At 38.8% G+C, this 25,428-nt stretch overlaps 1 protein-coding gene across 8 annotated transcripts in view; it reads left to right on the top strand.

The window, feature by feature from the left end:
- Window positions 1–25,428, top strand: part of MAP2K5 (mitogen-activated protein kinase kinase 5) — a 255,259-nt gene that overhangs the window by 153,868 nt on the left and 75,963 nt on the right. For 6 of the 8 annotated variants that reach the window (XM_072809330.1, XM_072809329.1, XM_072809327.1 and 3 more), the window contains one exon: window positions 17,199–17,228. The exons of the other annotated variants lie outside the window; for them this stretch is intronic. In XM_072809330.1, the coding sequence (XP_072665431.1) occupies window positions 17,199–17,228 (30 nt within the window). The remainder of the gene's footprint in view (window positions 1–17,198; window positions 17,229–25,428) is intronic. 8 annotated transcript variants of the gene reach the window in all.

Raw genomic sequence — 25,428 nt, forward strand, 5'->3', positions numbered from 1 at the left:
ACTTCTCTTCTGTTTATCCTCACTTTTAAAAACAAGACTCCCTTTCTCGGTGTGTGCCCTGACAAGTAAAAACTTTCATTCATTCAATAATTACTGTTTAAGCACTTCTCATGTGCTGGGCCTTGGAGAGTGGGGGCACACAAGGCTTCTGATAGAGAAGACAGACATCTAAAGCTGAAACAAACAGCATGCGAGCATCGTCAGTAAAGCTGCTTCCAGAGTACCCTGAGCCCCAGGGCTGGGGGAGAGGTGGGTTTTCTCAAAGGAGTTGAAAGTTGAACTGGGTTAGTCTTGAAGAGAGTTTGCCACTGGGAGAAAGAAGGGAAAGAGGGAAGAGCCCCTCCTCATCGCCCTGCACATTCTAAGGTAAATCTCTGTGAACACTTCCGGAGAGATCTAGTCTCAGAGCCTACTACTAGGTTTCGCCTAGGCCATTTTGCTACTTATTTGTGTGGGTACCTTCCTCAAAGTGTTTTGAGTCATTTTATTCCCCTAGAATACTGGTGGTAAATAAACAAATGAGATACAAATACAGGAAACTGAGCAAAGGAAATTTTTCTGAAATTACACAAGAATCAAATCGAGACAAAATGGGAACTAGAGTTTTCTATCCCTTCTACCTCTGCTAGCACCCCTGCCCCCCTGCAAATCCCATAAACTCCCAACCCATCCCTGAGATTTGGTGATGCAGGCATCAGAAGCGGCCTTCGTTGTTTTCAACTCCCAAAATAGCAAGGTTCACCTTTTCTTGCCTTCTCCATACCGCCCTTCCCTCATTAATGTGCTGTCACAGTCCCCATGGGGGTCATAACAAGGCCTCTTGCACACTCGTTCATAAAAGATGATGCTACATGCCACTAAAATGTGCCATTAAAAAAGTCACAGCCAGGTACATTTGTGCCTTAAGCAAAGAATCTTTAATATCAGACTATCTTTTATCCAGGGACAGAACCGCCCCATCTCCTCTCTGCTCAGCATCCCCGTGGGATAAGATGGGTCTCTTCTAGGATTTTGTCAGCTGCATGTAGTATTTGGAGTTGGCAGAAGTAACATAAACATGGAGATTACCCTTAAGAAGGGGAAAAAATGAGATTATTCAGCTTCACTAGAGCATGGCAGTTTTACTAGATGAGACGAATCTGGCCCCTTTCTGTTTTTTGTTTATGGTTTTCAACTCAGATACTCAGATCTTTAAATGTGTTGTAGTTCTCCTCATGTGGATTAGTTGTGAAACCAAATAAAGGCCATTGCCATATGTGGAGTATGTATGGGCTCGTTATGTAATGGGAAAAAGAATCCATGTAGAATTGCTCTTCTTCCTTGAAACTTCATGACAGAAATCAGTGTGAAAATGCAACAAAAAAAAAAAAAAAGAAGAAGAAGAAGAAAAGAGAGAAAGAAGTAAGACCCACTAACAAAGGTTCAAAATTCCTGGACTAAGACAAACTGGAAGGATTAATCCTGCTTCCCACAATATTTGACTCTTCTAGAAAGCTCGCACTGATTTAGTCAACTCAGTGATTTTTAGGACAATTCACCCTGGCAGTTGCCATTCAAGACCTCAGAGCTAAACTTTAAAATGAAAATTGGTAATAAGAGCTTTGTTTCACCACGTATGATGATGTTATTTAATCTATAGGGGAGAGGAGTACCTAAACATTTTAGGGCACAATTTCTTAATTTCACAGGGAGCTCAGTGTATATCTCTCCTCCCACAGAACAGCTTAAGGAGAGAAGCCCCACTGTTGTTTTCACAAATTCGTTATTCCGTTCATATTCTTGTGTCATTTAAGTCACAACATGTTCGCCAAAGCTGGATATTTCATTTGGCCCTTCTTGGTTCAAAAAAGAAGTCAAAATACATCCTCTTCTAGCCTTGCATTTGCAGTACCCAGAACAATGCATACATATTTAAAAAGGCACCAGGCCAGTCCTATAATGTTCTTATTCTCACTGAGTATGCTCTACAAGTACATGTTATGGTTAGTGATTCTATCTGAGGGTTATTATAAACCTTATTAAGGTTGGTGGTGAATAATCTTCTGACAGGTTTTTCTGCAGGAGTCAGGCTGAAAGCCCATCTTTAACACATGCATTTTGCTCTTTTCACTTGGGTCCTCACTCTTTCTGCCTTTGTTTGCCTCCTCTCTCTGCCAGTCTCTTGAGTCCGAGGCATAGAACAATCTGGCTCGATGTGCTTGGTTAATTGGAGTGTCATCTAGTCCTCTGAGACTCCTCTTCAGCATGATCCCTGTTTTATTGAAGTGGTTTGAATGATGTGTTAAATGATGAAAGCAAGGTCCATGGCTGAGAAAAACGTCTCTAGATAGGTGAAGAACATATTCAGAGAGCCACACAAGGTCACTGTCATCAAAGTAACACCATCTTTGGAAGATTTTTATGAGTTCTGTTGTTTCAACAAAGAGTTAGAGTTTCTCTTGTGAGTTTTAGAATCACCTTTACCAAGTTAAAAATAAATCCATGGAATACCGTGCTGTTCACTCTTTAGAGAATACCATTTTTCTTCATCTCCCCAAGATAGAATTTAAATACTCATCCTTCATGACACATACTCTGATCTCTCCAGGAAAAATAACATATTTTTCTTCTGACCTTCATCTATATCTTCCTTGTGGCATCTGCCTTTTCTACTTTGTGCTACAATAATTTATAGGCATGTCAGAGTTCCTTATGATAGCATGCAAATCTGATAGTCTCAAAACTTCCTACACTCTCTAGCACAATTCGATTGCCCCTAAGTGGGCACTCAAGAAATCTTTTTGGCTCGGTTTTTTCATACTTTTGTAATAGTTTTAAAGCAGTTTCTGAAAATAAAGTTCAGAGCTTGAAGTTTGATGGAGTCTTAAACATAAGCATACGTAAATGTTTGCTGAATAGATCGCAAATGTTTTGATGTGGAGAGGGATTTTCTTTTGCCGGGATATAGACCTAGATTCAGATTCCACCTTTGTCATTATAAACTCTAGATTCTTGAATAAGTCATTGAATCTCTGGACCTCAAGGTCCTCATCTTTAGATGGAAGCTTTACTTCAGACCTTCTGGACAAAGGTCACAATGAGAAAATTAAGCCATGCCCTCTCTTTAAAAGGAATTATCTCTTGAAATATTTCTATTTGGTTCAGAAAGGCCACTAATTTGGATAAAGCATAGAACATGGAACATGCCATACCTTGCACTTTCATTTCAAACTCTGCTAAAAATAACCATAAGGGATTTAAAAAAAAAAAAAAAGGCAGACTATCAGGAAGACAAAGCAAAAGTGAGAGAAGACTACAAAGACAAATTTTGGATGCAGGGAAGCAGATGGACAGTGGCAAACATCAGAATGCTAAAATCCTAAGCTAGCTATAAAGCAAGTGACAAGCATCCCCAATTCCCATAGAACACCAAAAAGGCTCAGGAATTGGTGGTACTAGTTATCTGGAACTAGATGTGAAAGTAGGACCAAAGAAGAAAGAATTATTTTTAAGTCTGTTTGAGAAACACGTAAGCTATCTGACCCACAGGTTCTTCCCCTAACTCAGCATGTGTGCACAGTCACCACTCCTCAGCCTCAACACCAGAAGATGGAGGTCTTTTTTGGAAAGAGTAAAATAAGTGATATCTGGCACTGTAGAAGACTGCGTCCCGTTACTGAAGCACAGAGGCATTAAGGGAATGGTAAATGTTGAGAGCTCCCAGCCTTCCTATCATACCCTGTTCCTACAATGCTGGCAGCCAAGATTACCTTTCAGGGAGAAGAGACTTTCTCTAAGGAAATCTGACCAAGAAGTCTTAAAGATCCAGACACTGGGGGTTCATGTTACATCATGTTACGTCAGTCTGCAAGCTCTGCCAATGAGCACAGTGTTTCCAGCCAGATTTTTAGTGCCTTATTCTTGGCAAGATATATGAGGAAGGGTTTTCGCACAGAGACCTAAAATAACTGGAAAAAAACAAAAGCAACTTGGAGGGCCTTGGAAACTATGAAGTGAAGAAACAGTCAGATGAACTGCCAAAGTATTTCTTGGAGGGATAAGAGAAAATACTGCCTTCAGGAAACAAGAACAGTAGGCTGTAACAAAGGAACTTTCAGAGAATGACAACAACAGAGAAATGAAAACTAGAGAACCAGGTCGGATCGTCTAAAGTGAAAAGCAGAAGTTTCAGGAAGAAAGAGAAGAGGAAACAGAGGTGAAGAAATCACCAAAGAAAATGTTTTCATTTGAATTTTATAACATGAGAAAGATATTTATATGTTGTTCGAGATTACTCTTTGGTATTCCTCTTTAGTATTCTAGCAAAAAAACAAAAAACAAGCAAACAAACAAACAAAAAAACCTTACTTTTTTCTAAGTGACATATGTCAACAGTTTTGCCCAGAGAAATGGAATTTTTACTGGGGAAAGGTAAATTTTTTGAATTTTCTGTAGACATCTCAATAGAATTTTTCCCAAGGAAAATTTATCATAGAAAGTAAAAATAGTTGGGGTGCCTGGTGGAATAGTCAGGTAAGTAGTGTCCAACTCTTGGTTTCAGCTCAGGTCTGTGAGATTGAGCCCTGTGTCCAGCTCCGCACGTATCGGGGAATCTGCTTGAGACTCTCCCTCTGCATCCCCCCTGCCCAACCTCTAAAATAAATAAATAAATATTTTTTGAAAAAAAAGTAAAAATAGTTGGATAGAATCTCCTTGTTTTATGGAAATGTTAAAACCTGTGAACATATCCTGTTTTTAACATACTGCCTTTATACACATGCCCCCCTACATAAAAACACCCAGAGACACGGCTGTCTAGTGGTCTACAGCTGCGGCTTTGTTTGCTTTTCTAGCCCGTGGTGATTATGAACCTGGTCTGAGGGGTGACGTATGGCTCTGGATACCCTATGAACAGCTGCTGTCAGCTTCTCAAGACCATAAAACTTGGCATTTGGTGTGCTCTACTTAAACACTGATATTTTCACCTCTCCTTTTTTATAATTATTATCAAGAACATGAGTAGAAGTTGAATCTTATCATACGTTCGGTCTGCTGCTCCATCTAGTGAAACATCTTACCTGTTGATCAGAAGTGTCTGCTGAAACCATCAGAGGGCAAAAAGATCAAAGTTGAAGGGTCGAAACACCAAGGAGATTTCAGCGGAAGATCATATAGGAAAGTAGGCAGGAGCGTGGTCCAGAGTCCTTGTCATGGGCCTCCTTCCCTCCCATTGAAGAATGCATGTCACAGTTTCTGTCACTCATTCCTCTGCTCTTAACTCCCCTTTCTATAAATTCTGTCTCAACTTGATTTTTTCCAAGGTCTTTTTTTTTTTTTAATCTAAAACTTTTTACAACTTTACTGCAAAAAGGAACTGTTAAAATGACCTTTGGGAGATGATGGGTTGATAAGTTCAGTGCTGCAAGGTTTGTGAAGGGATCCAGCTGTCTCAGATTACCATGCCTAAATGTGCATTTTCCAAGGTTGTCAGTGATCATAGTGAATGTGCAACTGGCAGACAAAGTGAGTGTTTCCCACTGAATGAGGCATTGTTGAGCTTGCTTTGTGCTCAGAACTATCTAAACAACCATGAGATTGACAAAACAAGATGGAACAGGTGCTAGCAGTCCCAGCTAAGCATTTTATTATTTTGATGGATTTCAGACTGATTTAAAAGTTTTTTTCCAATAGCACATGTCCAAATTGTATGCATTTGTGTGCACACAGACACACATGATTTGGACTTTTAAGGAAACATTAAATCAACAAAGTCTTCATGTGAAGAATAAAGAAATAAAAAGAAGACAAAGCAAACATTTGACAACCCATATTCAAATGTTTGAAGGATTGTCAGTAGAGAAGAAGCAAGCTGCTGCTCAATGACTGGCAGGCTGAACTTTCTTTTTTTTAATGTTTTAATTTTTATTTTTTTAAAGATTTTTATTTATTCATGAGAGACACACACAGAGAGAGGCACAGACACGAGCACAGAGAGAAGCAGGCTCCACGCAGGGAGCCCGACGTGGGACTTGATCCCAGGTCTCCAGGATCACGCCCTGGGCCAACGGCGGCGCTAAACCGCTGAGCCACCCGGACTGCCCCAGGCTGAACTTTCTTCTGAAGCTAACATGACCAAAAACACAAAAACCCAATCCATAGTTTTCTATTTAATATAAAGAAGAAAATTCCGCCACAGTGGAATCGGTCCTCTTTAGGGATACAAATGCCCTATTTATGTAGTGACTGAATAACCACATGCCATGTCTCAAGTTTTTGTTTTGTTTCTTAAGAAGCAATGCTTTGTAGAAGAAACAGGGATAAGGTTAGATAATATGCAGCAACATATTCATTAATCACTCAGAATTTTTATTGAATGTCACATGTGTGGCAAGCACCGTGCTAGTCACTGGGAACATGGCAATATGGAAACTCACAAAATCCCTCCATGGAGCCTACCTTCCAAAGAAGGTGTTTGACAAGAGCAAGTCATTAGACAGAAACAAACAGCATTATGTGATAGGAGTAACTGAGTGCTGTGGTGTGTAAATTAAGATCTCTTAAACTGAGATCTAAAAGATAAGGGGCCAGTCTTCTAGTGACACCTGTCAGCTCTAAATTCTGTGAGTGATAATTTGGGGAACCACTAATGCTCCCTGAAGATGTCCAGTGGTAAAAACCACTGATCCTAGAATTCTGTCAATATTCAATCCAATGATCTAGAAGTCAGTCTAAAAATCCTCTTGAAGATCCTACAGACCATAGCACATACTTTGGTTCTGAACTGGCTAATAAAAACTTTAACATTTTTATAGAATTTATTTAGGCAACTCTTTTACACGCCTTATTTTGTTCTTAGAGATTAGAATGTTTGGTTTGGTTTTGGTTTTTTATCTCAAAGAGGGTCTTTAGAACTTGTTAAATCAGATCCGTCCTTGTACTGGTGAGGAAGCTGGGGGCCAGGAGAGGAAGGAATGTGTCCACAGTGACACCTTAGAGCCAGTCCTGGGCAAAAGAGGACTGGAATCGATAACTTCTGAGTCAAGTCTGGTGCTCTGTCTTCTTTTTTCAGCTGTTGACATCTTCTGGCTCAGTGTCATTCTCACAAGAAGGGTGACAACATAACACTTTACACATACCTAATGCTTAACCAAACCACTTGATATTCATAACCTCATTAGGCTCCTCTATGCTGTGATGGGAAATGACTAAAAAATCAGTAATTTGAGGCACCCAAGATTCTTCTACCGTATAAGCAGCAAAGCTCCAATTTTGCAAGTAAGGAAACTGAGATCCAGAGAAATAAAAGGACTTTTTTAGAAAGGTTAAGTGAATAGACCAGGCAGCAGCAGTCAGGTGCCCTGACTCTGCTGCTATCATTATACTATAAAGAATAAGTAGATCAACTAGTTTGAGAAGAGAAGAGGGAAATGGTAAATGTAAATAAGCAGGAAATTAGATAAAGGAAAAGACTGGTTTATTATGATTCTGCTTGTCAGTCAAGACTGCTTGTTCCAGGCTTACTACCTACACTGTCTCTATAGCTGCTTCAGTATTACCATGTTTCAAAGTGTACATGTACCACTGGTTTTCAGAAGCCAATGCCTAGTTTATGTTTCTAAGGAAATACAAAAATTAACCTAATTTCCAATGTGTCTGCTCTGTTAGGAAGCAGATAGGTGAGAATTCCATCTAATAAGTAAATATTATGTAGCGCTATTCTATGTTGGCAGTAAGGATACTCACTTTGCCCTCAGGAGCTCCTTGACTAAGAGTAAAAAGATAAATACAAGTGCCAAGGAAGTGCATAGGACAGGGCAGATGAGAAGGAGGGCTGACATCAGTTTCAAGGAAAGCATTTCAGTTATCTCTTGCTCTTAATAAAGGACCTGACATTAGTGGCTTAAAATAATGACCCCTTATTTACTCAGGATTCTATGGATCAGGAATCTTAGGTGCAGCCATTCAACATGGATTCCACAGAGGCCTCTGATGAGGGTGCAGCCAGATGGTGGTTAACAATGAAAGATCCAAAGATGATTTCACCTGCATGCATGGCACCCTGGTGGGAATGGCCACTCCCTCTCTCTCAGGAGCATCATACAGATGCTAGAAGTATGAGAACACTACCTGATGATGACTCCTTTGACTTTGAAATGTCTAGAAATAGAAGTATAGAGTTGGTTGAACCAGTGGAATATACCCGCACTGATATTTTCTCAGGTACTTGCAGCTGCATGACTCCAGTGAGCAATTTAGAAGTGGAGGAACACCCCCCCCCCCCACACACACACACACACACATACCCAATACCCAGAGCTAGGTCTCCAAGGTCTGTTGTCATGATTTAAGTCATGTACCGTTAGAAGACACAGGTCAACAGTATACAAACACATTGAAAGGGTATAATTTCTTAATTCTCACTGTGAAGGTTAAAATGGTTATTGAATTAAGTATACAAGATGGATTAGAGATGGATTAGAGGCCAGGCTTTTTCCCTTCTTGCAACCTCTAAATCTTTAATAAGAAATAAGTCATTTAAATTAATCATAATGCTTAAATATGTGAAAATGATTATTCTAAGCAGTGATGTGTAAGAAGGCCTTGTCAGTTAAGACTATCAAGCCATAATACTGAAGAGTTTGTATACTATGTTCATTAAAGTAGTGTAGCACAGAGGGGTTCCTGGGTGGCTCAGTCAATTAAGCATCTGACTCGATCTTAGCTCAGATCTCGATCTCAGGGTCATGAGTTCAAGGCCCGCTTTGGGCTCCATGCTGGATGGGGAACTTAACTTAAAAAAAAAAAGTATTATAACATAGAAACAACTAATATGCACTACCAAGTTGGCTAGGCTCTAGAAGACGTCGCCATCAGGGGTTTTATCATAACCAACAAATGCTTATTGTCAGCTGACTGAAAAATACCATTTCTGGTGTCATGGAGAACACAAAAGTGTATGACTTAAGAGTTTGCCCTTAAACAAAATTTAAAATTTGCCAGGCATTAGAGACACAGGAAGATGTAGAACACTAGGAAATGTCACCAGGTAGGATGTGCAACGCTGCCTAGGGAACGGTATGGACAGGGAGTGATAGGAATTTTGTCTTCAAATTGTGTTCTGGGGTTAACTCCCAGCAGAAGAAAAAGAATAACTTGAACCAAGTCCTGAAAGGATAGGTGACTTCGAGTTCCATCTGTTCATCTGTTGTTACACTGTCTTAGAATCCAGATAAACTACCCCCCAGTATTGCATTTTTGAGTTGTGCAAAAATTTGAAGTTCATTTTTTTCTGTTAGAAAAGTAAATTGTTTGCTTTCACCCATCATGACTGAACTTTATCTCTTTTTAATTTAGAATTTCTCACTGAGTTTCCTTTCAGTGCACAAAAGAGACCTTTGCAGTTGTTTCTCGGTGACTTTTAGAGATTTAGTTATATACCCAGATATTTTAATTAGCATTGCTCTCAGTAAAAATGCCAATGGAAATCAACGTGGAACAGAGTATCTTCAAAGCTAAAAAAGTGGTCTCTTTAAATAAAGAGGGTTTGTTTGCCTATTTTTTTAATCAGCTGCTTCATATTTACTGTGGCCTAGTTAAAATTGTATTTAAACCATAGTATTCATGCAAAAAATTATTCAGTCAGAGTTTTTGGCCTAATGTAGTATATAGACAGATGGATTGATAGCTATATACACACATATATACAAACACACACAGTCCGAAAGAAAACCATGCAAAGTGAACTAGCATTGTGGGAGAGAAAGGAGAATTTATGTTGGGACAGCAGGGTTAGAAGGACCGAGCAACGTTTAAAGATTCAAAACAATAGCATTTAGCATGAAATCTACTTTTTATCATCCTTACCCAGCCATCAGAATGAAGAAAGACAGTGTCCAGCTGTAGCAGTAGTTTGGTAGCAGGAGAATTAGAAGTAAAGGTACTAGTGCCCGAGGGGTGGGTCATGAATTAATAATTGCTATGTGGCGGATGAGCCCGTCAGAAGAGCTGAAAATGAGGAAGTTGCCTTGCAGAGCGCTATCAATCACTCAGTGACCATAACTTCCAGTAATTAGTGTATTTTATGGGCCTTTGCTTCAGTGGCTCGAAAGCACATATGCTCCAGTCACAGCTAAACTTTGCCAGAGTAATATTCTAGGATGATTTATCCTCCTGCTGCACTGGGATATACCCCTATATTAGGTGAAGATTGTGAACTAAGCTGCAATAAAGTGTAAGTTTAGGTACAGTTTGCCCAGGTTGAGACCTCAATGTATCATGCTTTTCAGCATCCACGGTTAGGCTACAGCAAGCAATCATTTTTAACCGTGAAACAAATAAAGCAATTAATGGAACAGCATTAGGATATTGTACTTGTGAATTACTGTTGCCCTCTCCCCATTTAAGTGTCCACTGTAATAAGCCCATTTCTAATTAAAAAAAAAAAAGCACACTCTATTGGAAACATTTATTTGTAATGCTGTCTTTTCTTCATTATTATTAGTAATCTGAGGGATAGAATGTAGGACCTTCCGAATGATGGAGAAGGACTTGATTTATTTCTTTGTGCAACTGTGTTTGGCCTCCTTAAGTTAAAATAAATTTACTTTTTATCCTTGGACTCTAGTGAGGATGAGTTGTTCTTTTTTAAATATTGGCACATGTTAAGAAGCACTCCTGATGGGAACCTCACATTTAGGCTCTTTTGACACAAAGAAAACATGTTATTTGCGAGCTCTCAGGAGCACTTGGCACTTTTGTACAGCCGTAATGAGTTATTTGTCGTGGTTCACCCACTGCACTAGAAGTCTCTTAGGCCTTTGCAGACAGGGTCCTTTGCCATTGCCAAAAACATCTGTAGAGCCCACAGTTCTTAGTGATTTAACAAGCTTTGCCACCAACCTGCAGTATGACCTTGGGCGAATTAATTAAGCTTCTGGTGCCTCCATTGGGCCATAATTCTGTTTGTGTTAAGAAAATCCTTGGAGTTTATAGGAAAGTGTTATGTGAAAAGTATAAATTGAATAGGGAAGAGATTTGCACAATCCTACTATACTCATTTTAGAGTGAAACGTTTCTACACCACTTTTAATGATGGTGTCCGTGAATTTCCTTACAGTAGACACCAGTGATAAGCTTATTTCTCGAAGCAGGGTAGAAAGGTAGACATAGTTCAGTGCTTTCGTTACATTTATTATCCCATCTTTAATTTGCAATGTATTATAATGTCACGCAAGTTAAAACAATAATAGTAAAACAAACTAATTGTCTTTAATTAAAGTGAATTAGGTTTTGATTTTAATATATTTGATGTAGTGAGAACTGATAACGTGGAGGGTCCCTAAGGTTATTAGGGCATATTTCTGTTGGGCCTGATGGTGTTAGTAATAACCCTCTTCCTCATAGTTCTAGACACGAACAAATATGTCACTTCATCAGTCTCTGTTACTCGCACTTATGCCCCTCCGCAGGGGTCGCAGATTCCACAAGTTATCAGCTAATGGCGTTATACATTAAAAATTGAAGCTTTCCTCACTCCGAGGCCTTTCAACGCTTTGTTCTTAAGCCCTAGACACTTTGGAGTGCAGCTGCAAACTATAGGCAGAAGATTAAATTAATTTGTAACTCTTTTTTTTTTTTTTTTTTTGGTCCTGCATTGCTAAATCCTCCACATTTAATTGAAACCCTACTTCAAGACGCTTTGTGTTTCTGTGTTCTTTGTTGTCAGTTTAACCTCCAAAGCACTTTAACACTGGTAAATTGCTGTTATATCCTTTGGATTGTTTTTAAACCATTCAGTAAGAGGATAGTGAAATTGATACATGGGAAAAAAGTAAAATCTTAGGGTAGATCTTGAGGTATTTAATATTTATTATGGTTCTTCACCAGCATAGTTTCAGATGATTTAAACTCTCTCTCTAGGACTGTGTAAATTGGTCTTGGGATGAAATCTCACCTAGGGAATTTTATGTAATCCAGTAGTTAAGTCTGATTTTTTAAAGTTTCCCTGTGTCTGAATGTTCCAAAGTGGCTGCTGCATTTCTGTAAAATGAAGGTTTAACTGCAGTGCACAATCTAAATGCAAGATCCTTAGATGGAAATTTAATTGTATAAAATGTGCTCAAGGTAATTAAGAACAAATTTTAGAGCATTTCAGACTATAAAGTCCTCCTTCAGCTAGATCACTGGCTGTATTGAAAATGCTTATTTTCAATTTGCAGTTATGCCAACAAACATAGAATATATCTAAATTAAGAATTAAAAAGAAATCCAGGGCTCTTTAGTATAACTGTAAATTTAAAACTACTCATACATTGTTGATATTCTAAGAAACATGATTCACCAAAAACATATTTGGAATGTGTATTCCCCACTTGCTTTCTTTCTTGATACAATTTATTTTTTCTCTTTATCATTTGTGACTTCATACGTAATTATTCATGTTCTCAACAGAAGCCATTTTTGTTGCTTTGTAAATAAATATCTTCTATCTTTTTGTTAAAAATACAGATGTTTCTTTCATGCTGTTGCTATGCATTTGGCAGTCATTATGATCATACCCCCACACACATATTTGTTATTTAAGTGATAAAATCCAACATATTCAAATGCTGCTAACTCAAGAGTATTTCATAGATTATGATAGGACAAATCAAAGATCAATAAGATGCCACTAAGGAACAATTTTAGTTTTACAGTAAAGTGTTAGTGGTTTACTGTTTTGTTTTGTTTTTTTTTGGGGGGGGGGGGTTTACTGTTATTTAAATGTATTCCTGATGGTAAATGTTTCCAGAGCATTCTTTTTCTGCCTCTTATATAGTGAATTTCCCACAATGAACAGAGTATTTAGCAGTTTGCTGAATCTTAAGTATTTAGAATTAAAATGTACTTTTTTATTTAACATTAAATAGAATCCTCTCCCTCTCCCATCTCTTTACCTCTGCCCCCCCCCAAAAAAAAAATAAATAAAGCTTTTCCAAATCTTTTACATTGCAGCCGTTCCCCTCCTGGGAATGAAAAGGATGTGAGAGTCATTTGATGAATTGCTGGCGCTTATGTGCATCCACATTTTTCAATATACTTTTTTTTTTTAAACTGGACTTAAGCTGCCTATATTTAAATGCTTCTTTTGTAAAGATGATAAAGAGAGCAAAGATTTCTATTGGCTTAGTCCTAATCTGTTTGCTTTGTTGTGATTCTTTTTTTTCCCCTTTCTTTAACTGTTAACCTATTTATAAATCTAAATCTACATACAAAGGTCATTGGTTGGCTGAACTTAAACCATTTTACTCAGTAAATTTAATTAAGAAAATACAGTGCAACTCATAAGCAAATGAGTTTTTTCCTAGTTTTAAACCAAACCACCCTCTTGAGTGCTGATTGCCTTGCCCGACCCCTGGTGATACAGAAACAGGCAAAATTAAAAAGGACATTAAAGCTTCATTAAATCTGAAACACATTTAGTACAGTGACATATCTGCAGGCCATTTCAGAGAAGATTACATACTCTCTTTTGTAAGTTTCCTAATTTATAATACCTTGACAATAAAAACTGGGGAAATGCAAGTAGATTAATAGACCAGTAGGGGTAAAAGATACGGAATGGCCCCAGGTCCATCTGTCTGAAATATTCACTCATAGCATATGTGCTCCCTCTTTCTCGTCAGGGTTCGGTGTTTATTTTGACTTTTGACAGCCTCATGAGGGACCTGTTCTTCATGCAGCCATATCTGCTAAGAGACCTTTTTCTTTTTTTGCCTTCTCCTAATTGAACTTGATAAAAGGGTTCCAGAGCCTGGCTATATATTTCCTTCTCTTTTGCCACAAGACAAATAGTGTGGAACAAAAACACCTTGGTTGCATTAAACTTAGAAGGCCTGTGACATACATGGAAGGCAGCTTCCTTTCCCAGGGCCCTAAAATGACTGCTTTTGGTACCAGCCTAATGGTGCCACTGCCAGTTTTCACTGGTGCAGAATTGGAATCATTGTCCTGCTACTGGAACAGCAAGGTGGTGGCAGTCTAGAAGAAAGGAAATGATTGTTGAACTGCTCTGGTCAAGGACAAAAAAACATTCTCTGTCCTCTGGCTCCAAAGAGGTCAGAACTGCAAGATGTCTTAGAGTAGTTCTCCCAGGAATGTAGTTGACAGGACTGCAATTTCATAGGATGTCAGAAAAGTACACACAAGGCAAAGCCAGACCCAAGAATGATGAGTTCACTAGTTCAAGCCCTGACACCTGTTTCCAAGCAGACTGGTACAGAGAGGCTCCCAGCTGACCAGCCTGCACTGAATTTTCTCTCTGTATGCATGGGGGGGTCTTATAGGGTAAATGAATGATATCAGCCATCCTTATTACATTGTACCAGTTATGGCAGAGGGCACCAAGTAGATGAGTGCAAGTTCCCAAGTTGACTGTAGCCTGGCCTCTCCATAGAACAATAATGACTTGAGAATTTGAAGCTTTGTGTTGAATGGAAACAATTCATATTTTTCATTTTATGCCACTCTTTTTTAAGCCTTCCATTAATCATTGCTTATTTACTTCCTTAGCAAAAACCAATGTCCCATATTGGTACCAGCCAGCAAATTTAGATTTCCACTCTATGTGTCATGGGCAGGTTCTTCTGCTCTGGAAAGCTACATGGACAGAATTCTTCCATGATCCTCAGTGCATGTTAAACGTATACCCAAGTGAGCGACACAGTGCCTATAGAATGGCTTGAGATAAAATATTCTAAATATTATCTACTAGTCACTAAGTTGCTAGCCTTTTTAGATGAGAGATCCTCCTCTTGGTAGTTTAATAATTCCAAATGGAAAGATACGCATAACTTGCATCCACAGATGACTGTGATGATGGGTGACAGCTTTTCTTGAGCTGCCATTGCCTGTCAAGTCAATATACAATCATGCAAAGGCTTAGCCTGCCATCACTGCCATGGTAGACCACAGTGGCTCCCCCTCAATGTGCCCGCTCCCGTTGTCCAGAAACACAGTGTTTGCGAAATATAAGGCAAATGGATGGCCTGTATTAGGTAAGATTGGAGTAAGGGGAGTGGAGAGCTGAGTCTCTCTCCTTCCTAATTTAAAACAGTATATAAACAGCAGGGACACCTGGATGGCTCAATGGTCGAGTGCCTGCCTTTGGCTCAGGTTGTGATCCCGGGGTCCTGGAATCAAGTTCCACATCAGGCCCACCGCGGGTAGCCTGCTTCTCCCTCTGCCTATGTCTCTGCCTCTCTCTCTCTGTGTCTCTCATGAATAAAGAAATAAAATCTTTAAAAAATAAAGCAGTACGTAAGCAACAAACAATCACATAAAACTGAAAGGGGGTTTGATTAACATCCACACTCTCCCACCTTGTGATGTTTTTGCTGTCTATGCTTTATCCTAGTCCCTTGATTAATGATATTTACTGAGTGAAATAATGGCAGTATGACTTTTTTAAAAAGATTTTTATTTATTTGAGAGAGAGAGCATGAGTGGAGTGAGGGGCAGAGGGAGAGGGAGAAGCAGACTTCCCACTGAGCAGGGAGCCCCATACGAGGCTTGATCCACCAGGACTGATCCCAGGACTTTAGGATCATGACCTGAGTCTAAGGCAGATGCTTAAACAATTGAGTCACCCAGGCATCTCAGTAGTATAACTTTATATCTTGATAATCAGTGAACTCTGAATATATAAGAATGAGTACAAGGTAATGAAACTGACTAGGCATTGCAAAACAGACACGTATATATAAATATACATCCAAATGAGCGTTGGCCTTTTCAAAGTAGTCACCTTACAAAGTCATATGGTTCATTCCTATTACATTGCTATTGCTCAGACTGGTTTTAGATCTTTGAAAATTAACCTCAGCATCTTCATGTCTGTCCTTATTAAGGAACAAAATATTTATTCTTTGCAGGTAGCTTTGGGTATTGGTAATACCCATAGGCCATTCAAACCAAGTCAACAAATAATTTACACAATCAAAAAGCTGGGGGGTATAATTTTAAGTCCAAGATAAAATGCAATTCTAATAAAATGAAGTAGGTGCTCTTTTGCTATTTGAAACGATACTAAACACAATTCCAAAGAAGTTCAATAATGTTTCAGTAGTATCCTTGTTTTTGAAACAAATGCACAACTCCTCAAGTTGTAGAAAAGCAATGTAAAACTCTAGAAAGAACACTGGATTAAGTTGCAAGTCTTATGGTCAGGCCCTAGGCTTCTCCTGATTCACTGTGCGAGAACTTCTTTAATGGGACTCTTGGGTTCTAATGTGTGAAATGGGTTGATGCTCTATTGGATTCATTCCAGCTTCAAAGTTCCCTGTGATTCTACTTTGAAAGTAGTTACAAATACATACAAAGGATTTCACAGGCCTGAGGATGAGCCACATTATAAAGTTGGAAAATTTTGCCACTGTTTTCTTTAAATATGTTATGGTATATTTGGAAAGTTTTACTAGTTTATATCAACTCTGTTCCAGGTTGAATCATTGTGCTTTTATAGGTGAGAATCCCAAGACCAAAATTAAGTGACCGGCCCAGAAACACATGGCAGTTTACAAATCAAGCAAAATTGGAAGCTCTCTAAAAATTGACATTCCCAATTTCAAACTTAGATCTATAGTCCTGACTTCTCAGCCTTGAAATGGCCACTTTCCTGCTAGTGATAGCTCCACACCCCCCTACCCACCATGGATAGAAAATGAATCAAAAAGATAATAAATTGATGAAAATAGTGGCAAAATTTTCTGTTCTATATGTCCCATTCCCCATTTCCTACAACACTATCTATGTACTTGTTACTAAGAACATTACAGAATTATGGGCTGGGAACAATAAGGTGTTTCCATCTTACAAGAGGAAAAGCCCACAGTTTCCTCTGGTTTTACAGCTCTGTCTAGGTGAAGACTGTCACACACAGGTAAATGTGAATAATGCCCAAAGAACTAAGAATATTCCTAAGAGAAGCCACATACTGCTAATGTTTAGTTGTTAAAATCAGAATATTTTCTCAGGGATGCAACATTGCCCATTGAAAATGTCCATTCTAAATACAACTTTAGTGTAATTACAGCAAATAGTTTAGTTTTAGTTCCTGCATCCAGGGTTGTGAGCTTTTTATATTTGCTGAATATAGTTCTAAAATTTAGTACTTGTCTGTCTTAAGGAGATCTGCCCTGCATGCAAATCTATAACTAGACAAATATTATTTCCTTTCCCAGCTTGCTCTTGGGAGGTTTCCATATCCTCAGGTAAGATTGTTCATTACTGCCGTTTGCCACTGTGACATTCATTCCTATGTATGAAGGTACAGGGAGCAATTGTGAACATTTGAGCCACATACAAATAAATCTGTCCTGTTAAATTGAAAAGTGATATCTTAAAGGAGTCATTTAAAAGTCTCTATTGATTTTTGATTTTTTTTAAACTCCAGATTTTTTTCCTCTTTGTTAAAGGTTGAAAGGCATCATCATGCTCTTCCTTTGTGTGACATTGGTGATGTTTTTCCTTATCCTCGCCCAGTGCCATGTGCTCATGCTGAGGTTAGAGAGGCACAGCCTTTTCTTTATACGGTATTTGAGCTTTTGGATTCAATTAAAATTATTTCAATTAAAGGGTTGTTGAGATGAAGGGTGAATCTAGATCATTATTTTTGCTACATAAATAAGCCCCCAATTTTATGTGGGTGTGATTCTGAATATACTATTTTTTAAAATGTGCCCGTTCCTATCCACATTTGTAAGAAAACAAACTGTCCATCATATTACCATTGCTGATGATAATCTTTATCATTTCTTTAAGATTTTTCTTTAGAAGGGTGCTAGCACTTAGAAAATATAAAGCTATTCTGGTGGTTTGAAAATGATTCCCCGATGTGGGGGGGGGGGTAAGTGAAATGTCTAGAGGGATGAAAAATGAATGGTTTGACTGTTTTCCTCTGGTTGGTGCTCACTGTTTTTCTGGCATCTTGGTCTGTACAGGCCAAAGTGCCTGGAGGCATGTCTGATTTAAAGGTGGTGTTGGTCTCTGCTCTTTAAGCATCTATTAACTTGCTATTATTATGCAAATAAGTGTTGTATTACACATACTAATTTATGCATGGTTAGATTATGCAGATGCATCACAAACATGGTTATTGAATAATAGGATGGGGCTCATTCACTCTACCATCCTTATAAGCTGTTTTAAGCGAATTCTCCTGGTACCCATGTGGACATTTAAAGGCCCTTCACTTACTGAAATGTGTCTTTTGTATCCTTTTTCTTTTACAGTTAAAGCCATCAGATGAGTGGGAGAGAAATCGCCTAAGTTATTAGGTTCAAGAGTGTTAGACTCACTTGTCAAATTTGTAGGCTTCTTTGCTTAAATATAATCTTTTCCTTAAAGAGAAAATCTAAAGTGTAATTGCTTGGCATGCATGCTAGCATTTAGTCAGACTTTAGTGTATACAGCCTTGCTGCTTAGCTCTAGGTAGCCCATCAAATTAAAATCACATTTTCAGGATTTATAGCTCATTAGAATATTTATCTTGGTAAGCCTCTTATTCTGTCAGTAATTTTTAAACAATTCACTGTTTGGCCAATTTATACAATCCCCTAAAATTTTGTAAATGAAGACACCCTGTTACAGTATAGCTCTCAGAGAAGTCTTAGTAGAAAACTTGTAAACCATCTCATAAAAATGCCAGAGATTAAGAATGTAGCTATATTCTTGAGATTCCTAATGTGTCGAGTAATTAACCAGTGAGATTTGGTAAGTGATGAGTCTAAGAAACGGACTGCTGTTGTGTTTGACAGATGAAGCATTTGGATGCTCTGGTCAGATTTGGGAAGAGGCTGTACACCTTTGCAATTCTGTTTTCTTGAATGTTTAAGTATACATTTACTTGATCAGTCAAGTGGAAGCTGGAAAATTCTAATGTGCTGGACTCCCTAGTTAGCAATAACCTTTATGCCAGAGTGGGGGGAAAGCTATATTCCTTGAATCGTGATACAATATTGTCACCAAACTGGGACTTTTATTTGAAATAATAGAAGCAGCTTTGATGCCATTAGGATTATTTCCCAGATCTTTCAACAGAAGTTTGTGCACTTTGTTGCTAGAATCAGTAATGACATTTGGTGGAGTTGGCATTTATTTTACAGGCATTGCACTATAGATTGGAGACTGGGAAAGGGTACTGAATCGATGCCCTTCCTGTCATCACACTGTCCTCAAAGTACATGAACAACCTTGTTTATTTTTGTAGTATTCCAGACACTGGATTAGGAATAATACCTTCTCTTTGGCCCATCACATATCTCACTTGAACCCCAAACCGTTCTGTGAGATGGCATCCCCTCATAAATTGGGCATACCAAATGGTTGATTTACTCAATGTTGAACTACGGTGAGGTTAGTTCCTTGGAATCCCAAGCTCAGTAGTCAGGAGTGAACCACAAACTCGCAGGATTGGGAGGGCTCTCAGACATCATCGAATCAAACCTCTGTACCATGTCTCTAGAAGCAAGCATCCACATTCATCTTGAATACCTTGAGTGATAAAACTCACTACTTTATAAATAGCCATCCAGTCAAAGCAGCTTTCATTCTGTTTACCAAGCTGAGGATTGACGGCTTCATCCTCATTGTCACCTGTTGGTCTGACCCTTGAACAGGTGAAAGCCTTTCTTATATCCTCATGATCACATAGTTTTGCATCTCTTCTGTCCAGGACTGGGGACAATCCCAGGACATTGCTACTTTGAACTCAAAGTCAGGTCAGGGCACCAGATCTGAACTCTTCACTAGTGGCAATTTGAGAAGACGGGCCTATCAGAAAGAGCTCCTGACCAGGAGCTGAAAGATCAGAATGGGAACCCAGCTCTACCACAAACTGTGGTCACCACAGGCCTTAATTCTTGCTCTGTAACTCCTTGGAGCTTCAGTTGCCTTAACTCTATATTGCAGATCCTGATACCTACCTTTCCTGTCTCATTAGAGCAAGTATGCAGATCAAATGAGTTTATGGACAGAAACCACTCGCGAAAGTAACAAGGGCCCAACCCACTGGCCCTGATGTTGGGCCATAGCACAGAACAGAATTTCTGGTTGTCAACCAAAGTTCACAAAAGGATGTGCTCGGCAACCTGCCAGCCACAACTGGAGCAGAACATAAAATGAGCAGAGAGGAGAGGCCAGCTTTGAGACCTGTCCTCCCACCAGCCCAGCGTCAGTGCTGCTAACGGTGTCGTTAGCAGTGCCTCTTCCTGCCGGTGACACAGTGTGTATCCAGTGGGGACCCAGATGAGGGAAGGGTGTCAGGAAGGTATCAGGGAGAGTCAGTGGCCTGGGGCCAATATAAAGATGAAAGGACTGGATTTTTGTTGAGATAGTCTTCTCTATGAACTTCATTGTTTTGTGCATTAGTTTTTTATTTGTTCTTGGGAAGGACTGTCTAATCCTTTCCTTTAGGCCTTGAAGTTGCATAGCCTCACTGGCATGCGGTTTAGGACTCTAGAAAAAAAGTTTAGGAGCCTCTATAGACACACAGCCATATTACTACAACTTATAATAGGAACAACAGCAGTGTCTTGGGTTCATCTAGCCCCTTTCTGATGTCAAGCTTCATTCAGATCCCTTCCTGTTATCTGACTCAGGCTGTGAATCCCACCTGCAACAGCTATTATTCCCATCCTCCAGGTGAGCGACCGAGGCCTGGACAGGTAAGGCACCTTACCTGTGCCTTCACAGGGATGAATGGATACAGTTAGATCTGGGTCTGGTAGGCAACTAAACCAAATGCATGGGCTCGGTGTACTCTGAGCATGGTTGGCTGTTCACACCACTCCTCTTCTTCCCACTGAGCCCCTCCAAGCCCGTCTCCTGGTTTTCCATCTCCAGGCAAGGAGGCCTCTTGTGTGATAAGATGTGCTGAACACCGGAGGCCATACCATGGTAGATAATGACAAGGCCATTCCCTAGAGCCCTTTGCTTTTGTACCTTGTGTTTAGCAGAGTGACAAGAGGGTCTAGAGGGCTCCAGAGCTCTCACTGACCCTACTGCCATTAAATTCTGGGTGCCTTTGAAGCAATAGGATCATGAAAAATTGTGTTTTTATATAGCTCACAACCACATATTATCTTCATTTCTTGAACAATTTAGCATTAACAGTAATTGGGAAAGATGCACAGGTCTGGAAAAGGACTGGAGCTGTGTATAGTTAATCATGTAAATCCAAGTTCAGTTGACTTAAAAAACATGATGGTGGGCAATGGTTTGTTTAATGACACCATAATTTAGGAGAAATGAAAAAGATTGCCTGCTAAAAATTATCATCCTTCATTCAAACTTTTCAATAGTGCCTTGCATTAAGATGATAGTAAATCCATTAGGGAGACTTCTCAGGGGATGTGCCAGCTCTGACATTTGGAAATTTGGTAAGCAGGATGTCTGCCACAGGAAAGTGAAGATAATACAGATACAAATGTATTTAAAGTACTTTTGTATGTATAAAAATGTTGTTGTTCTTTTGGCTACAATTCCTGATCTTGGTTAATAAATTACATCAAAATGACCTGAAGTTAAAAAAAGGAAAAAAATCTGAGCAAATAGTGCCCCTGGTATTGTAAAGCTTTGAATGTTTTCACACCCCATTAATTTATTACTTCTCTTTCTTCATCTTTAAATTTCATTTTTTTTTTCAAAAATTCCGACTCCCCGCTGCTGCAGTGATTTTCATCTTGTTGTTAATTTTCCCTGCTCCATATGGAGCTCCAGACATTTCACCTGGAGGCTGTACTAGATTTTGTTGTAGTGATCGTACTTCCGGAGGCCAAAACTGTCATTTAGGGTTCCTGGTGCATCTGTCTGCGCCAGGCTTTTCACTGGCATGGGAGAGTGTGAATAACAAATTGGATGCACCTGAGATTCAGATGATTAGTGTGTTTTGTGAATCTCCACGACTTGTAAGCAGATAGCTCTGGGGGGGCAGGAGGGCTGTACGGCAACTGCGGGTGAATCTGTACTCACACCTTACATTTGGGGCTTTGCGAAGGAAGCGCAAACATCCCAGGCAGTCTGAGTGCAGAGAGAGTAACAAATATTTCATCCCGCCTTGTCATTGATTAGAAAAGAGCCTTTAATTTCATTTCACCCCATGTTGTGATTAATTTGCATTCTTTGTCAGAAGTTAATGGAGTTTTTTATGGTTCACTCTGAAATCCGTGAAGACATCAGACTTGATCTGATGTTTATACAACCGCCAGCGGAATTTTTTCGTTTGATTGATGGCAAGCTTGATGTTATTCCAAACGGCTTTTTAAGCTGTTTTTAAGAATTATTTGAATAAAATGCAGGCAAGATATTGTTGTAACGATCAAGATTATCTGTTAAAAATCTGTTTCAAATAAAGACGATGATAAGTAGTAAAAAGGATCAAAAACATAAGAGATATAGTGAATGGCAACGTTATTTGTTAAAAATACATAAGAATGGCATTCAAATAAGTTATTGCAATATCTAGAGATCATTTTTCTTGAAAAGAATATACTATCATCTGGCCAAATAGAATAGTTAAGGCTACGGTAGAAGGAAAGTCTGGATCTTTGGGATTAAAAGCCTTTACTACCAATTGGCTAATTCTCATTTATTCTGCTAGCTTTTGCCACCAATGTACAAAATAGAGATCTAGAGTTCTTAACTCGAGGAGACAGGGTCTGTCAGGCCTGTTAGCTCAACAAAATGATGACGTATTACTTGTCTCAATAAAGAGGCATTCTTAAATCCCAATACAAGTTCAACATAAGTGGATAATAGAGGATTTTAAGTGAAAGACATGCATTCTTAATAGTATAACGACTGGCCTTTTTCATAAGATAGTACAGAAATGGAATTCCCTGTTTTAAAATCAGAATACCCCAGTTGTTTGTGGGTAAACGGAATGTGTGTTCATCCCCTGTGCACTATCTATCAAAGTACGAGAGAAGCTGTAGGTGGCGTTTGCTCAGAACCCCCTGCTACTAACCAAGGAAATACGTTTTGCAAATGCTTTTTGATTACTAATACCGTTTGTTTGATTTGGGGGCTTTGCCTTGCTTCAGCAGATTCTTGCTTTGCTGTGATTGCTGCCAGTGAAACTTACTCAGGTCAAAAAGCTACTTATCTGAGCACTTTCACTTAAAACAGATTAATTTATTTGCTGTATCTGAAACTTTGCTAAATAATTGGGTGGGTTTAATTGAACTTACTGCTTTCTGATCCTTGTATTAACATGATCTAAGGTCCTTTTTATTATATACAATCCATATTATTGACCAAATTTGCCCTGTTTTCATTTAAATGTAAGCAGCTTGTCAAGGAGAAAATATTTTGTTTAACTTGGCTTGGAAACCTGCTATTTTAATGTGTTTTTCTTTTTCGATTGACAGACTGTCTTTTAAACATTCATTTATTCTGTAGTAATAAATTGTGCTCTGGATAGAGCATTTGTCTCATAATGGAGTAGAAAGCGTGTGCTCTTAAAACTATTTTAAAATATTAAACACTTTTCAAAAACTAATGCTGAAATTCTAGTTTTTATACCTAATTTTATTCATGTTTTAAAAGCCTTTGACTATGCTACTACTAATCCTAATTTTGATAATTTAATATTGTTTTATATCCAGTGTTAAATTCAGACCATAGATTTTATTACCTTATTTATGTACTGATGTATTGATCATGACCAGAGCAACCTAAAATTGCAACATAATACCTCAGAATTTGACCTTCTTCGAAAAGAGGTATTTGGAATTTATCCTCTGTTACGTAAACTTTTTGAAGTCCAGAACATCAAGGATTCTATAAAGTCATAAGTATCCAGTTTTTTGTGTGAGGTCTCTAGTCAGAGGGGGAAAAAAAAAAAACAGTAGTAGGTAATTACCCCAAACTTTAAGTACTCACCTGTAATTGGCAAGACTCCAAAAGAGCAACATGGGTGCAATTTTTTTGCTAGCCAGATTTTTAGCCTACATGTTTTAATCCATTATTATTTTCATTCTCGTTACTTAGGGTATAGACTAAGGGATTTACCTATGTAACTCTTAGGAATCCCCAAAGTGTGGGTTGCTTAGAAACATGACATTTTTCATTAAAGATAAATTACTTATCAATACCTCATTTGGGGTAAATGCAGTTAGCCAGCTAGGCTAATGAACCCTGTCTTTTTTAAAACACTAACCCCATGTTGTTTTGATTTTATGGCACCTCCTAAACTATTTCATGACATACATCTCAATTCAATTCAACATGTATTTGTCGTTGAGAAAGCACTCTGTGCTGGCACTGTGCTGAGCACCGGAAGTACAGAAATGAAACAGATGTGGTCCCCGCTCTCAAAGAGTCTAGTCTAATGGAGAGAAAAATATAAAACACGTGGCAGTTGATGCAAAAGGAACCCAATAGGAGGTAGTATGCTCTGGAACTGGTCAGCTCACTTTAGAAAGCTGTGAAGGTTTCACCGAGCAGGTGATGCCAGAGCTGAGGCTATGAGGCTAAAAGAATGGGAAAGAACTTTCTAGCCACTCTAGTCAGAAGGACACTCATCTGGTAAAAGCTAAAGGTCTGAAGCAGCATGTTGTATGTAGTATCCTTCCAATACTTTAATTCAGTAGGGTACTACTACTTCCACTTCTACTACTACTACTATTACTTTTATTTCCCTACCAGTTTAGAAATTTCCCTAAGTAACTTTAAAGCAGCCCTGGAAGGGAAGGAAAAAATGGAAGGGCACAGTGGTAGAGGAGAGAGGTGATGTGTCAGGATGGAGATGGCAAGTGCAGCAGAGACCAGGTAATGAAATTGGGGTTGAGAATTTCATGAATCCCTTTGAGATGACTGGGAGCCAGTCTGAGGCTGGAAATCATTACATTTTAAGATCTCTGCCTCCAAGGTCAGCTGCCACATGCCTCTGAGGGACTTGGCACATCACAGGACATTTTCTAGACTGCTGGGGGTGGGGAGTTGTCATGATCAGATGAGCTAATACCTAAGAGGACACTTTGAAAAATATAAGAGGGTAAACAAGAGCAAGGTAATATTAGTATTATTTATATTTCCAGAAAGTACTTTAGGGATTTACTTATGTAGCTCTGAAAATATATGACCATGTCTCATGTCTCATACCAGGTAGGACTAAAATGAATTACTTTTCTGATCCCACAAGAGCCTTCCTTTACAGTCTTTCTTTTTTGAGTTATAATTTATCATTCACAATCACAATCATAATATATAGAATTATATACAGAACTTAGTCATTTTTAGTTCAGTAACTGGGGACCCTGATTCTTTTACAATTTTTAAATAATCTGTTTAGCCCGGAAATAGAATTGAAGTTTGAAGTAATGAACTTGGTGCCCAGTCTGGCTTTCAGGTGGCAGGCAGCTTTGCCATCTTGTCTCCCTCTTGGGCTCTGTGGTCTGGGAGCCCTTCCAC

The sequence above is a fragment of the Canis lupus genome, chromosome 32 (genome assembly GCF_048164855.1).
Source record: "Canis lupus baileyi chromosome 32, mCanLup2.hap1, whole genome shotgun sequence".
NCBI lineage: Eukaryota > Metazoa > Chordata > Mammalia > Carnivora > Canidae > Canis > Canis lupus.